Source organism: Zeus faber, assembly GCF_960531495.2.
Source record: "Zeus faber genome assembly, chromosome: 2".
Classification (NCBI taxonomy): domain Eukaryota; kingdom Metazoa; phylum Chordata; class Actinopteri; order Zeiformes; family Zeidae; genus Zeus; species Zeus faber.
The window spans coordinates 18041649-18057566 of record NC_137189.1 but is presented as its reverse complement, the minus strand read 5'-3'; the positions used below and the strand labels follow the sequence as shown (position 1 = coordinate 18057566).

Sequence of the window (15918 nt, the reverse complement as noted above, 5' to 3'; positions counted from 1 at the left end):
GTCTTGTGTCTGGTGGGGAAATGGCCTCCATTACAATTAAGAAAAAGAAATAGACGCCCCATTATTTTTTTATTTATATTAAAAGCGCTTACTCACTTTCGCCACCAGGTATCGCTATAGCAGCTGGTTCAGTAGGGAAACGTGCAGCCCAAGCTCATTAGATTCCACTTCCCTCTTCTAGTCCTGTTTCTTTACTAGTCCACAAACACCTAAATAGGTTCAAATTAACTGAATTTGAGTTTAACCGAAAACCCTAGATACGCTATGAATTTGGAAGAGAAATAAATGTTTGTTGTTTTGAGTTTTAATTCTCTATCTAATTCATAAATGAGATGACAATAAATGTGTCATAGCAAAGAACTTCTCAACTACGTCTGGGTTTGGTTAAAGCTTCTGCTCGCTGTCCGTCTCCACATGGCTCTGCAGGTGCTCTGACATCTCCTGTGAAAGCAGGAGATGTTTGGTGAAACGTGACGACCTGTCCAGGATCGATTATCAATTCAAAACAAACTTAAGAGAACTAGGAAATGATCTCATCCTTTAGTCAAAACAGTATCCTAGTCAAACATAGTGTTCATTCTGGCATTACAAAATTAACTTTCAAGGAGTTAAGAACTTTTTATAGTCAGTATTCTTTCCCATTTTCAAGGACTTCACGTAAAACAAATGACATAATACATTTTCAACGTATTTTTTAAATTCAAATATATCTTAGTCTCATTGTCTATTATTTACAGTGGAGGAAATCATTATTTGATCCCTCACTGATTTTTTAAAGTTTGCCCACTGACAAAGATATGAACAGTCTCTAATTTTAGTGGTAATTTTTGGAATGTTTATTATAACAGTGAGACGGAAAATCAAAAAGAAAATCCAGAAAATCACATTAAATAAATTATATAAATTATTTTGCATTTCATTGAGTGAAATAAGTATTTGATCCCCTATCAAAACATGACTTAGTACTTGGTGGAGAAACCCTTGTTGGCGAGTACAGAGGTCAGAGGTTTCTTGTAGTTGATTACCAGGTGTGCACACATCTCAGGAGGAATTTTAGACCACTCCTCTTTGCAGATCCTCTCCAAATCTTTGAGGTTTCGAGGCTGCCGCTTGGCAACTCCAAGCTTCAGCTCCCGCCACAGATTTTCTATAGGATTAAGGTCCAGAGACTGGCCAGGCCACTCCATGACCTTAATGTGCTTCTTCAGCCACTCCTTTGTTGCCTTGGCTGTATGCTTTGGGTCATCGTCGTGCTGGAAGACCCATCCACGACCCATTTTTAGTGTCCTGGCTGAGAGAAGGAGGTTGTCACCCAGGATTTCACGGTACATGGCCCCATCCATCTTTCCCTCGATGCGGTGACGTCGACCTGTCCCCTTAGCAGAGAAACCCCCCCAAAACATAATGCTTCCACCTTCATGCTTGACGGTGGGGATGGTGTTCTTGGGGTCATAGTCAGAATTCCTCTTCCTCCAAACACGGCGAGTCACATTGATACCAAAGAGCTTGATTTTGGTCTCATGTGACCACATCACCTTCTCCCAAGCATTCTCTGAATCATTCAGGTGTTCATTGGCAAACTTCAGACGGGCCTGTACATGTCCAACAGTTGTCTCCTTCTCAACCAGCTTCTTGCCAATGGTCTTGTAGCCCATTCCAGCCTTGTGCAGGTCTACAATCTTGTCCCTGATGTCCTTAGACAGCTCTTTGGTCTTGCCCATGATGGAGAGGTTGGAGTCTGATTGATTGATTAATTCTGTGGACAGGTGTCTTTTATACAGGTAACAAGTTGAGACAGATGTCTTTTATACAGGTAACGTGTTGAGATTAGGAGTACTTTCTTACAGCCAGAGGAGTAATCTGTGGGAGCCAGAATTCTTTATGGTTGGTAGGGGATCAAATACTTATTTACTCAATGAAATGCAAAATAATTTATATATTTTTTTTTTCATGTGATTTTCTTTTTGATATTCTGTTACAAATCACTGTTATAATAAACCTACCAAAAATTACCATTAAAATTATAGACCGTTCATTTCTTTGTCAGTGGGCAAACTTACAAAATCAGTGAGGGATCAAATAATTATTTCCTCCACTGTATATAGGGGCCATCCATTACAGTTAAAAGTTAATGTCAATTCATTTGATTTTCCATATTGCCACAATAAGCCATTATATTTTAGAAATAAATATTTATTTACCAAGTACTACACAAAACAAATATCCTGGCCTATAAAGGTTGGGTGGATCATAAGATGGAGTTTAAATGATCTGATGGTGGTCATTTAGTCAGAAGTCTGCTGTGGTTTTTTTTACCTGTTCCACGGAGTCCTGAGTGGGGAACAGGGCCTGGCAGTCTCTCCAGCAGCATCTGGGTGTCTCCAGCTGAGTGCCGCTGTGGTCGCTCAGCAGGTGCTGTGTCAGATGCTTGGCCACACCGAAGACCAAAGAGCAGCCGGTCCACTGAGACAGAAAGGTAAATGTAGAAACCGTGACGAAAGGTTAGACTCCGAGATTCGGTTTGTGACGGGTTGCGCGGTAAAAACAGTCGTTCCATTGGCGGTGTGAAGTCGGTGTAAAAACCGTGAGTGAGGAGTGATTTCCCGAGTGATGAAGGAGTCAGAAGAGTCCCGTCTGTGAATGGAATTCTCCCAAGAATCATTTCATTCTGTCAAAACGTTTTTTTGGGGGTGGAATGTGAAAGTGTTACTCAGTCACATTCAACATCAACTACGCCAAATGCCTTGGCCTTTTTGTTTGGCTTGGACTTTAATTTGTTTGTCGGTAAATTGAGGGGAAGACTCTCTCGCTTGCCCACTCCTTTGCCGGAGTGACTCCCGACCCCTGAGTCATTTAAAAGATTTGTTTGCAAAGAAGGAATAGTTTGCGAGTCTTGCATCACTAAGTAGAAACATAAGACATAGGACTTTAATACGGATAACTGACGATGCCAAAGAGAAACCAAATTCTCCACTTATGTAAAAAAAAAAATAAAAATAAAAAAATACAAAAAAAAGGACGTCTGTAAATCATACTGAGACACAGGTGTTTAAATGTTTCCAGGAGAAGCCCATTGTGGTTGTTTTTTTAAGTCAGTGTGAGCGAAGACAGGACACCTCGTCCTACAGCTCTACATCCCCCGGATCCAAAATGTCTGCCCATAGTGCAGCTCTTACCCAGCAGCGGTAGTTCTTCATCAGGTCGAGCTTCACTGCTTGAACGCTGCCGTCGTAACAGCCAGTGTAGATCTGTGAGGGAGAAACTGTATTAAGACATGCACTGAACGAAGCCCGACAATCCTTATGGCCGTCATCGTTGGAGGCGTAGAGCAGACATACCACGCTCTTGCTGACGGCCATGCACATCACCATGTCGGTGTGGCCCCCGTAAATCTGCAGGCACTCACGTGTCTGTAGGGGAAGAACCGGGTTGTTTTTGAGAGAAGCGCTGATGTCAGATGTCTTGTTTTAAAGAACGTTGTTCTATCCCTGAATCGTATAGCCCAGTGACGGGAGACAAGTCGAGATCCAAGAGTCGTACCCACCTGCAGCTCGTAGACACGCACCAGTTTGTCCAGACAGGCAGTCACCATCACCTTCCCAAAGATGACTATTGATGTGACGGCTTGGCCGTGACCCTCATAGTTACGTACCAACTCTCCAGACTAAAGATCCATGATCAGAGAAAGAAAAACAATGCTTAAATGACAGGTGGGGAGGGCAGAGAGAGACGGGAAAGAAAAAATAAGACTTACGTGAATGTTATGGGCGTGAACCGATGTGTCACTGGAGCTACTGAAGACCAGGTCATTCAGAACCTGAGGATGCAGAGAGCATTTCAGCTCATTGAGAGGAACGCACGACGGGTTACTTGTTTGACTAAACAGGTGTGTTCTAAAAAGTTTTAACTGCAAATGTCTGACAAATGTTTTTAGGGGGCCAGTGATTTTCAACCTGTGAGACACAAGCCCCATGGTGGTCTGGTCTGGTAGGGCATTGCACATAGACCAAATCATTGGCAAAGCAAAGATTAAAAAAAAAAAGTTAATGGTATTCTTACCCGGTCTTCTGTGTTTCCACAAAAAAATTGGAATGCAATATATAAACATTATATAATGTTAAAGTATAATAGTTATATAGTTACTAGGACTGCTGTTTTACTGGGATACCAATTTATTGTTAATTCTAGATGCCATATTTCACTCCTGTTACTATGGTATGCCACTCTTATTAGTAATGCTGAAATACTGTAACTTGTACTTACCATAGAATAACTGTACACAGTTGACTAGTGAGCTCAATATGGGCAAGTGGCAGAGAAAGTGTGCATATTTGTTACTTCTCATCTCATTTAAATTTGTATCCCTTTCTCTATTGTACTGCTTTTTGCTGCTTTAACACCTGATATTCCCTCAGGAGATTAATAAAGCGTTATTTTGTCTATAAACTCCAGCCAAAAAAATGCTGGTAAAGAATGTATAGGGGCAGCGCCTTAAAAGAAGGGGCCCCCTACTTTATTAAGAGTCTAGCACGCTTGAAAAAAAAATAATGTTAGGTACGCTGCCGTCCACCTATCGCACCTTCATGCAGAGAACTGTCTCGGTGTGACCCTCCAGCGTGCGCAGCAGCAGGCCGCTCCAGGCGTCGCGTATGCCTATGGCGCCGTCGTAGGAGCCGACCAGGAGCGTCCGCCCGGTCCCGTCCTGAGACGAGGCCAGGCAGCTCACCCCATGTGGGCTATGGCAATCCAACACGTCTTGCTGCTTCAGCGTCTAAATGGAGAAAATGTGAGACAACACGTCCAAGAGACAGGTTTCAGAGTTAATGTTCAAACACATAAGACTCATGGTTCATTCTGTCTTTACAAAATGAAATTCAAGGACTTTTTAAAGCACTATTCTTTTGTTTTGAAGGACTTTGCACAAAAAAAGTAAATTTTCAATGTAATCTTTATTAATTAACATAATCTCATTGTCATATATAGTTCAAGTTCAAGTTCAAGTTCATATATATATATATATATATATATATATATACACACACACACACACACACACACACACGTATATACACGTATGACATACACATATATATACTGTACATACACACACATAGACATATATAAATATATGCACTGTACATATACACGCATACACATACACACGCACGCACCAAAGTATGAAAGAAAATCTGTAAATTTTTATTTACAAAGTACTTGAATTTAATAAAATGTTATAATATTCACATTCATATTATATACACAATAGCTTTGTGAGGTGTAATTACATAAAATTAAAAAGATGTGTATTTGTCACATCGAGACCCTTTACATAATGCCTTTTGGTCACAGCTCTTATTTGAACTGAAGCTACGTTGCACTTTTGCACAAACAGTTTTTGGTAAAAAATAAGAAATAAAATATATATATAAATAATAAGAATAAATATAGCTGCAAGCAGCGATACACAGGGTCCAGTTTGTTGATTTAGTTACGTATCACAATTTTTTGGTTTCTGTGAAACGCATCACAAGTTACAAAGACAAACATTGTGGACTTACGTCTGGTGTTCAGTTTTAATATTCCTGAGGAACGGTGTTTTAAGAATTATAATCATTCCTGCGTCACCCAGTAATTTTAGTGGTGACTTTTTTTCCTTGAATTTCATTTTCAGTAAGTTATGTTTCCATTAAATATGAAAAACGTTGTGGTATTTCTGTGAGTAATTAGCATTGCACGCATCACTCAGTCGCACATTCTACCAATATCAATAGCTAATAAGGAGCACTGATGAGAGGATTAAGTTACCTTGTGTCAGGGCATTCATTTTGACAGGAAATCTAATTCTAAAGGAAATCTAAACAGAAAGTGCAGCAATCCAATCTCGCTGTGTAGCAACACTGTGTATCAGTGAGTGTCACTTGACACAAGACAGAGTCCTGCATCGGAGTAAAAAACTTGCGGGTGCCCAACTGGTGACCTGCAAGAAAGGTGATTCAGGGCGTTTTTTTGTCTTCATTTTATTTCTTGGTTCGGTTCTGGATAAAACAAAGCATGGGGGCGGATCGCGGGGTACGATAAATAATATATAAAAATAAAATAATTCAATATATTAATGTTTTTAATCCCTTTGACCACTGTACAGCATCAATTCGCCCGGTGCACAAGAGGGTGTCTCTAAACATCCAGGTTATGCATAGTGTGCACATGACCATTCACATCCACTAGGCATGCTTGTGCCAATGTAAACAGGAAGCAGATTGTCTACTCCACAGTTGGTTGCTTAATTCCAGAATATACTACTGAGGAAGAACACCTACAGCGGGGGTCACTAACAGTTGGACAGCGGTCCGGGTCCGGACCCACACACCGTCCTATAAAGGACCCGGACCTATAGTCAATAAATTATTCAAGTATTTAAATTTTGACGGGGCGCTTCTATTTTGACCGGCGCAGCGTTTCTAGACTTTACGGTACTGGTTTAGCGAATCAGGAAATCCACTGACCAATTGCATCCGAGTTAAGCCATCCCACGTGATGCTACTCAGCCAATCGAATCTGTGCATTCCCGGCACAGGCTGCCTGGCTCACAGACAGTGAGCGATCATGCGAGAGATGACAGAGAGAAGTGCGAGAATTACAGAGAAAGAAGTCAGATAAGAGTGAGAGACAGCGGGAGAAGAGTGAGAAAGACAGCGGCAGAAGGGTGAGAAAGACAGCGGCAGAAGGGTGAGAAAGACAGCGGCAGAAGGGTGAGAAAGACAGCGGGAGAAGAGTGAGAAAGACAGCGGGGGAAGAGTGAGAAAGACAGCGGCAGGAGAGTGAGAAAGACAGCAGGAGAAGAGTGATTAATACAGCAGGAGAAGAGTGAGAAAGACAGCGGCAGAGGGGTGAGAAAGACAGCGGGAGAACAGTGAGAAATACAGCGAGACAGAAAAGAGACAGACAGAGTGAGCCGGAGACAGAAAAAGAACTACACATGGCGCCCTCTAAGATGAGAAAAGTGGACAGCGAAAACAGAGCTTTCAACCCAGAATGGACAGACTCATTCATGTTCATTCTTCCCACTGGAAACACAAAACCAGTCTGTCTCATATGCTCAAGGACAGTGGCACTCATAAAAAGTGCCAACGTGAAACGCCACTATGAGACAAAGCACAAAGTTTTTCACCAAACATACCCACTCAAGTCTGAACTGCGGTCACAGAAAATAAGCAGTCTCAGAGCCCAATATGAACAATTCACCCGGATCCTGACCCATTCATTTACTGCCCAACAACGTGCTAATGAATGTTCCCTCAGAGTCACTTGGATTTTGGGTCAACACAAAAAGCCATTTACTGATGGAGGGGTTGTCAAGGAGTGCATGAGTGCAGTAGCTGAAACCTTACTTGAGGGGAAACAAGCTTTGTGACAAAATAAAGCAAATACCCATGTCAGCATCATCAGCCACAAAGAAAAGTGAAATGTTAACCCAGGATGTGCTAGCCCAGCTGGATGAAGCCATTCATAAGGTACCATGTGTAGGCTTAGCTGTAGATGAGTCCACTGATGTGTCTGACAATGCTCAGCTGTTAATTTATGTAAGGTTCTTCAACCAAGAAAAGAAAGAGTTCTGTGAAGATGTGTTAGGTGTTACTCCCCTTAAGACCAGTACAAGAGGAGAGGACATCTACCTGGCCATTAAGGAGATGTTAACAAAGCGAGGAATAGAGCCCAAACAAGTGGTTTCAAAAACCACAGATGGAGCCCCTGCCATGGAGAGAGATAGGAGCTGTGGCAAGAATGAAAGAGGACAATCCTGAGCTCATCTCTTACCACTGTATAATACATCAATCTGTCCTGTGCTCCACCCAGTCAGATGAGCATGCTGAAGTGATGAACACAATAATGAAGATGATCAATTTTCTCAGGGCATCCTCTTCCTATCAGCATCGCATGCTCAGGGAATTCCTCAGAGAAGTTGATGCAAACGCTGATGATCTGTTGCTGCACAACAACGTGAGATGGCTTAGCAAAGGCAGGGTGTTAGAGCGCTTTTGGTCCTTCGGAAGGGAAGTGTGACGTGTTGAGATATCTGTTTTTGATATTGGTTGAGACTGTTAAAACATTCACAAAGAAAAAGGGGAAAATCAAGCTGCTGCTATACTTTATTTTATTTTTCAAAAATTAAGTATATATTTTATCTTTATTTTAAGATTATTATTATATTTATTTTCACCATTTTAAATGCAGCCCTTCTTTTCCTTGAAGAGATTATTTTTAGTTGAGTCAGTTGAACCTCCTTAAATAATACATATCTTCAGTATTATCTGTATAATTGTATAAAAGTGACAATAAATATTGTTGAAATGTTTTTGAATTGTTCTTCCTATATTGATCTGACAGTCAGTTGTTGATTACATGCAGACGTTGATACAACTACTAGGCTACTTCAATATATTTCACACAATCATAACGCGAGTTAGACATTATGATGCTCCGGACCTTTGCTTGAGGACATTTTCTCTGACTGGACCTATTTGAATTTTAGTTGAATACCCCTAACCTACAGCAATGGGGAAAAGTAAGACGAGAGATTTCTTTCCCTCCTTTGACCAGACTGTCCGGTCATTCCACAGATGTAGCAATGAAAGTGGGAAATAAACCAGACCACCAGATCACAGGAGCGATCTGCTCCAAATCGGAGTGGCAGTAGAAAACGGAGTAAATTAAATACATCTAGAGTTTCTAGTTGCTTTGTTTGGAGAAAATATTGCGCTAATCCGAGCTGCGGAACTGTGCGTAATGTGTAACACCCCCTTCAGCACTAACTTCGAGTATTAAAAATTTAAAAATTAAAAATAATAAAGCATGTAAATTTGAATGGTATTATAGAGGAATATCTGCCGCCCTAAACAACAATAATAAGAAAAAAGAGCACTGGTATCTGAATCAGTATCAGCACATTTGTATTCAAATCGGATTGGAACTGAAAAACAGTGGATCCACAAATTGTAATATATATTTGAATATATTGGAACTTGTGTTTTTTATCGAAGGAATATTCGAACACACCAATTCTCATGATGATGATGAAAAAAATGTTGGTTATTTGTAAGTTGCGCTGGTGCTCCAAGTTATAACATTTAGTTGCAAACATTTAGTCTCCAAAAGTGGTCATAAAATGCGACTAAATGGTCGCAGTCTGGAGCCCTGCTCCGCAGGAACCCTGTATTAATCTCATTGTCATCTATTGCTCTAAATGTCTACTTGCTCACCGTTAGGTCAAAGCTCGCCACAGATCCGTCGGAAAGACCAACGTACAGAACGTTCCAGGCTGTGTGCAAACACAGCACTTTTTCCGGCAGAGCAATCTGCTCCAGGCACTTCTTTGACTGGGAACAAAGAGGTGAGAGGAGAGAGGTGTGAAAATGGAAGGACACTGGATCCAAGGATTAGAATCTGTGTCTAAAATGGCAACGAAAAAAACAAAAAGGTGACGTGCAGTACCTTGATGTTGTAGCAGCGGACCGTCTGGTCGCTGGATCCGGTGTAGAGGAGCGCTGGCGAGTCGCGGCCAGACGCCTCCACCAGCAGACAATTGACGTTGTTGGTGTGACCGTCAAACACAGCCCGGCATTCCTTGCTCTTGAAAAAAAAACAGATGAAGGAGGGAAGCTTTTATGGCATACAGCTTTAGATTCCTGAACAAACGACATAAATCAAAATGAACAGATCGTTGCTCATGATGTGGTAGGTAAAGGAGGCGCTGACCCGCAGACAGTGGGCTCTTGCCGTGTTGTCCCCTGAGCAGGTAAATAGCTGGCCCTCGTGAATGTGCAGGGCTTGGACGGGGCCTGCGTGGCTCTCAAATGTCCCCAGGGATGGCTCCTCTTCATCGGCCACATCAGCAGGCGCTAAGGCAGCAGGAGAGCCCGTTTGCATAGATGTTTGGTCACATTTAAAATGTGTTGTTGCTCGGGTGTTTTTCACGATTAGTTGACAATCGTGTGTGTGGCGGGGATTGATCATTATGTTTTGCAGAGCTCTCTGTCAAATTCCACTCACTCAAAGATGATTTTTGTGCCAATTCAACAACCCATGTGCGATTATTAGGGTTCTAACTGCAAAGGGGTAGAACCCTATTGTTTTTTCGCTGCTTTTTTATTTATAGAGCAATCCTGGTTAAACTCAGACATCCCACACTATATCCTGAACGTACACCCCAAATTTCATAAAAATCCAATAACGGGGGGCAAATGGCAAAACTTTGAATGCACAATTATTGAAATGCCGCATAGATTGTAATGATACAATAAGTGTATGATTGGTCTCACTCCTTCATTAAACATAATTAAACTAGCTGAAGTGACTTTGCTCGGCTTTGTGAAGCCCAAACCAGCTAATTTCTGCTCACGGCTTTAATTTTAAGCAATTGAGCTGCTTCCTTCTGTTGAGTTCGAAAAGGTTTGAACCTGTGAATTGCCACTTGCGGTTATATTTTTCTAATTATATTTGAATCTTAATCATGGCTTAAGCACAGATTCTAAGTTGTTATGCATTTTGCCCATACAATTTAAAGTTGGGAGCAGATAACTCACCTGGGACTATACTAGGAACTCTCTGTGAATCAGCCGGAACCAGAAATTTCCTGAAGGGATAAACGGAAGTTTATTTTATGCATCAGATTAAGGGAACTTGGGTAGTGAAACAAACGTCTGATGGAAACCATACCTGCTTATGTCATCCTCATTGGGCTCCACTGAATCGACCCTGGGAGAAACAGAGTGTTGGGAAGGATCATCTGAGGTTGCCAGATGTATGGCTTCGCTGTCTGACTCCTCAAGGCCAGGGGCTTCCTGGTTAGATGGCGCAGGGGACTCCATTAGCACTGAAGAGCCACCACTCTCATAACCTTGCCCGGCGTCCTGCATCACGCAGTGCTCTTCCTCCTCGTCGCTTTTGGAGACCAACAAGTGGGCCGTGCAGTCTCCAGGTTCCTCCTCACAGAGGCTACCTCTTTCAGGATCCTGTCCGGAATTCCTGTCGGCCAGGTGCATCTCTGCGGTCGCCGGCATCTTCACGCTCGACACCAATGTGGCACTCAACCCTCTGCCCCTGGTCTCCGGGTTAAAGCACTCCCTGGGAGCATCAGAGGAGGGTGGCGCAGAGGCTATGAGATGTAAACGGAAGGAAAATTACAAATGGTTTTTTTTACTGCCCATTTATTTCATTATATTGCATAATTTCCATGAGAGTGAACTCTACCTTGCATGCCCTGCAGGATCTGGATGCGCTTGGCTCTTAGACGGTTTACCTCAGCAGTGAACTAAAACATAACGGGGAAAAAAGACGAAACTGACAGCTGAAGACCAGAGATGCATAAAAACATTTTTTTCAACTATTTTCTATCAGTAATTATTTAATAAATAGCAGAGTGGGCACCTTTTGCTTGAGCACCAGCAGTCTTTGGACCTCTGAGTAGGCTGCCTGCAAGGCATTTCGTGCCTGAATCAGTGAGTTGTCCAAGTCATCCATTGACTTGCTCACCTCCTCCTCCCGAAGAGACACGTCCAACAGCCCATCTACTTTGTCATGTTCTACAAGAAAGGGGCAGATTCACAAAGTTTTAGAATTTGTGATTTATTTTTTATTTTTTTTTCCCCTCCACTTATTGATTAACCAACATGTGAGATCAATTTACACTCACCCCAGTTTGACCTTAGTTTCCTCTTTTTGTCACTTGGCTCTATATTAAAAACACAATCCTAAGGAAAATGAAAGAAAGTACACTAAATGACATCCCTCCAAAATAAAATGTATGGAGGACACGTGATAGCAACAACTGCCACAGTATGTTTTTTCTCATACAGATTTATGCTTCTTCCTTTGCTCAGTGTTGCCGTTCCCTCCCTGCTTTCCACTGCCCATCCGCCCCGACCATTCTGCCAGCGCTGGCCTGCCAGGAGTTAAATCCTGGGGTGGCAGGGAACTGGATGCGATCAAAAGATTGTTGGTTAGTACCGACTATCACTGCTCCATCCATCCTTAAGCCTAACAGAATAAACACTTGAATATCTATTATTCAAATGGATCAAAAACAGAACATAATAACGCCAGCATGTTTGTTAGGATTGCTAACCTGGGCTTGCTGCTGCCTTCCCCCGGTTTCATTCTGTTGACCTTCGTCTGGAACCACGGCATTGGCCGGTTCAAGCTGGTGTCCTGTGCGTGGTGGATCATGCGTGCAGTACTTGGGCCAGACTCAGTGATCGCAGTCATTCCCGCACGCTGGTTAAGTGCGTTCGCCAGCCCCACGGTGGCAGGCAGGGTCGCTGCCTCCAGCGATCCCCTCACCCTGCGGTATGACTGACCGGCCGAGTCGCTGCGAGCGTCCGAAGTTTGTCTGCTTAGTAAGTTGCCCAATCGTCGCTCAGTCTCGGTGAGGGCCAGGAGCGCAGTGCTGTCGAAAAGGTGTCCAATGCCTTCGTTGTTGGGTCGCCTTAGACTTCGTGCAGCAAGGTCTGCTCGGCGCGGTTCCATCACCCCAAGCGCCTGTCGGATTTGCCAAAGCATGGCATTCACATCGGACTCGCGTATGGGTCCTGCATCAATGGATCTCTCTAGACCCGTTGATGCAGCACAAAATTGTGGGTCTCGTCCTGCACTTGGTTGAGAAGATGCTGATCTTTTCTCGTAAATAATGGCTCCGACCTCGGGAAGATCATCGCTGGTGAAGTCCATGTTTACTGAACTGTCGTACTGACTCTCGTAACAGGCCCCATAGTCGGCGGACCATTCGGAATGTTCTGGAGTGTCGTCACCACTTCCCTTAGTATCCTCCGCTCTTTTCTCAAGCGTGTCATGTTTACACAAGCCATCTCGCCCTCTACTGTACAGCTCATCATAATCGGTTGTGTAATAGTTGTCCGCAGGGCCGTGTGCTGGCTGACCGGACAGGGTCTGACGGTAAGGGAGATATGTCGCTCCACCTGGAGGTTCCCTCGGCCTGGAAGCATCTGCTCCAATTTGATTATGTTGTGCAGTGGACTGACTTGGGACTGGCCATCCCAGTCTGCCAAGTAGTCTGGTCTTATTCTGAACAATGGCGGTTCCCTTTCTACCGTGTTTGGGAAGCTCCGGCTGGTGTGGCATTTTTATCTTCCCTTTGTCCCAACTTGTTTCTTTTGCTTGTTTTGTTTGCATTGGTTTCGATTTTTCATTTTGTGACTGGGCAGATGTTGCATTAAGTTCCTGTACCTTTTTCTTTTTCTTTTTTTTATATGCCTTCTTCCTATTGGGTGTGGGATGACAATTTCAGTGACAACCTCAACCTCAAAATCAAAACGTATATTGAAATGTTGCAATGTAGACAATTTCACAAACAGTCTTACTCTTCTTTCTTTATCGCCTTGTTTCTCTCGAAGATTTTCTGGAGGCTCTCAGGGCTAAGATACTTGACCAGGGAAATAGCCTTTACAGACTTGTCGTTTAGCATAATATTAAACTTGGCTTTGTGGTGAGAAGTGTAGATGTGCTGGGCATACTGGTTCAAATCCTGGAAGGATACCTTGCATGCATGGCATTCATGGAATGAATCCCTGTTTGTGGAAAGACAAAAAAGGAAATAAACATTACAAAAAAAAATGTAAGTTCATGATTTGAGTTGCCATCTAAGCCTGCTTAATACCTAAGATTACGATTTATTTATTTATTTGGTGCAATGAATATATGTTTACACAGTACAGGAGAAACTGTTTAAGGTCCAGGCGTTTTGTCAAATGAATAAATGCATCACAACACAACTGTTACTCACCTGCCCAAAACAGACTGCATCTCTTCGTGATGTGACAAACTATGAAGATGTGAATGCTCTTCCTACAAGACAGACAGATAAATAAGATACATAGATACATAAATAGCCAGATAGACTTGTTAGTCGTTAATAACTATCTAACCCAGTCCAAAATGAATGAATCCAGTTCAGGGAGCATCACATCCACCTACTTCTTTCAGGTAATCCCCGCGACACAAGATACAGTATACGTGTTTTTTCCTCTTCGCGGCCAAATTTGGATCCATCTGGACAGGGGCTTCACCCCCGGTCTCATTTAAGGTGTCATAAGCGTCCATGTCTGAAAAACAAAACAAACAAAAACATTGGGACACAAGGTAACCCTTTGTCACGGGTCTTCACATGCGACATGAACGCAATAGCATAACTGTTTCACACTCAACGTCAAGACCACGGAGTGCAATTCGAACAATTTATTAAGGTATCATCTACTGAACGACGTCGTGGTGAGTCTCACCTCCGTTTTGAGATGTACAGACTCGAATGGAATGTTGCACCACAAATGTTTGTTTCACTACATCATTTCTCACAAGGAAACAAGATGGTGCTTCAGAGAGCCGCCATGCTTGGTGTGTTTGACGGCACTGCACGACACACTTTCTCGATTTACGGCACGCCGACGACTTGTGTGGAGCGGTGACAGCACCCGGAAGTGTCCTGTTTGTTTTGAACGGTGCGGGTGGGCGGGTCGACACCGAAATGATCGATACACACCGCGCAAGTTCAAGTCGCGGTAAAAGAAATGCATGACGAGTAACAAGTACAATTTTTGAACAGAGCAGAAACATTTTTGTTTCATGTCATACCAACCACACAAATTAAATTAGAATACAAGTGTCTGTTTACAGTTGTGTAATTATTGGTTAACCATACCATTTCATTAGCTGTGTTTAACAAAAATAACACAGCTTATGACGGAAAATGTAAAAAATGTTGGTTTACATAATTTAAGGTATTCTGCAAATGATAAGGTTTAGTATAATTCAGTTGAATAATTGAAGTGATATATGTGCACACGTTCCAATTATCGGTCAAAACATTGCTAAATTTGGCTGAATTGTGAAAGCCAGACATAGTAGTAAATGAAGAGCCGTTGGGAGCCGAACGAGCCGGCTCTTATTGCTGAGCTGAGCCAAATGATCTCACGAAAAAGGACCGGAATTCCCATCACTAGCGCGGCGTCCCGCATGGCAACTTAAACCCCCCCACCGGTATCGGTATCGATATCAGATGATTCTGCCTTGGTATTACTTGGTATCAGATCAAAACCACATTTTGCGGTATCGCCCACCACCACTGAACGGAAGCGGGAAAAACGTCAATTGCTCATCGTCATATTGCTAAAAAAGAGCAGCATGGTGGTGCAGTGGTTAGCTCCGTCGCCTCACAACAAGAAGGTTCTCGGTTTGGGGCCTTTTCTGTGTGTAGTTTGCGTGTTCTCCCTGTGCCTGCGTGGGTTTTCTCCGGGTACTCCGGTTCCCTCCTACATTCCAAAGACATGCAGGTTAGGTTAATCGAGGACTCTAAAATTGACCGTAGGTGTGAATGTGAGCGTGCATGGTTGTTTGTCTCTGTATGTCGGCCCTGTGACAGACTGGCGACCTGTCCAGGGTGTACCCCGCCTCTCGCCCAATGACAGCTGAGAGTGGCTCCAGCCTCCCCGTGACCCCACGAGGATAACCAGTATAGATTATGGATGGATGGATGGATCAATAAAAAATACAATAATCAAAATGTGCCAAAAAGAAAATACCCTGACAGGGTATGTTGTTGACACAATTCTGGTACTTTATTGATTCCCCCATAGGAGAGATTGAGGCTTTTAAGCACCTTAGAACAGAGTGAGATTAGCAGGATGTACACGCAATTCACAATATAAACATTCTCATAAGCAGTCCAACTGTAAAAAATGTAATTAGAAATGAACTACTGAAAGTAATAAACTGCAGAAGGAGCATTGTAGATGGGTATAGATAAAAGAACGCGACTTTACAGAATCCTGTGCAGATAGAGGTAGATTACAGCGTCCTCCACACCGATGTGTGTCTGATAAGCAAAGTGCAGGGGGGTCCAGGGAGTCGCTC

At 42.9% G+C, this 15918-nt stretch overlaps 1 protein-coding gene across 1 annotated transcript; it reads right to left on the bottom strand.

Moving 5' to 3' along the window:
* Nucleotides 1-118: 118 nt before the first annotated feature.
* znf106b (zinc finger protein 106b) lies at nucleotides 119-14383 on the bottom strand. The gene is made up of 21 exons (XM_080023345.1): nucleotides 14292-14383; nucleotides 13987-14114; nucleotides 13796-13857; nucleotides 13374-13580; nucleotides 12122-13273; nucleotides 11851-11971; nucleotides 11690-11747; nucleotides 11425-11579; nucleotides 11248-11308; nucleotides 10714-11152; nucleotides 10581-10630; nucleotides 9754-9896; nucleotides 9490-9627; nucleotides 9258-9374; nucleotides 4580-4771; nucleotides 3755-3817; nucleotides 3545-3664; nucleotides 3339-3410; nucleotides 3177-3248; nucleotides 2317-2463; nucleotides 119-441 (listed from the first exon to the last, which is right to left on the bottom strand). Exons 2-21 carry the CDS (start codon nucleotides 14110-14112, stop codon nucleotides 385-387), a joined length of 3552 nt encoding a protein of 1183 aa, XP_079879471.1. The 5' UTR covers nucleotides 14113-14114; nucleotides 14292-14383; the 3' UTR covers nucleotides 119-384.
* Nucleotides 14384-15918: the final 1535 nt, after the last annotated feature.

Bases quoted from the DNA above. Each gene is read 5' to 3' on its own strand.
- znf106b (XM_080023345.1), bottom strand. From the start codon at position 14,112: ATGGACGCTTATGACACCTTAAATGAGACCGGGGGTGAAGCCCCTGTC. The intron at 4,772-9,257 runs GTGAGCAAGTAG...TTCTCCATTTAG, and splicing joins TGGCGAGCTTTGACCTAACG to ACGCTGAAGCAGCAAGACGT. The intron at 3,665-3,754 runs GTAAGTCTTATT...ATGGATCTTTAG, and splicing joins TTCACGCCCATAACATTCAC to TCTGGAGAGTTGGTACGTAA.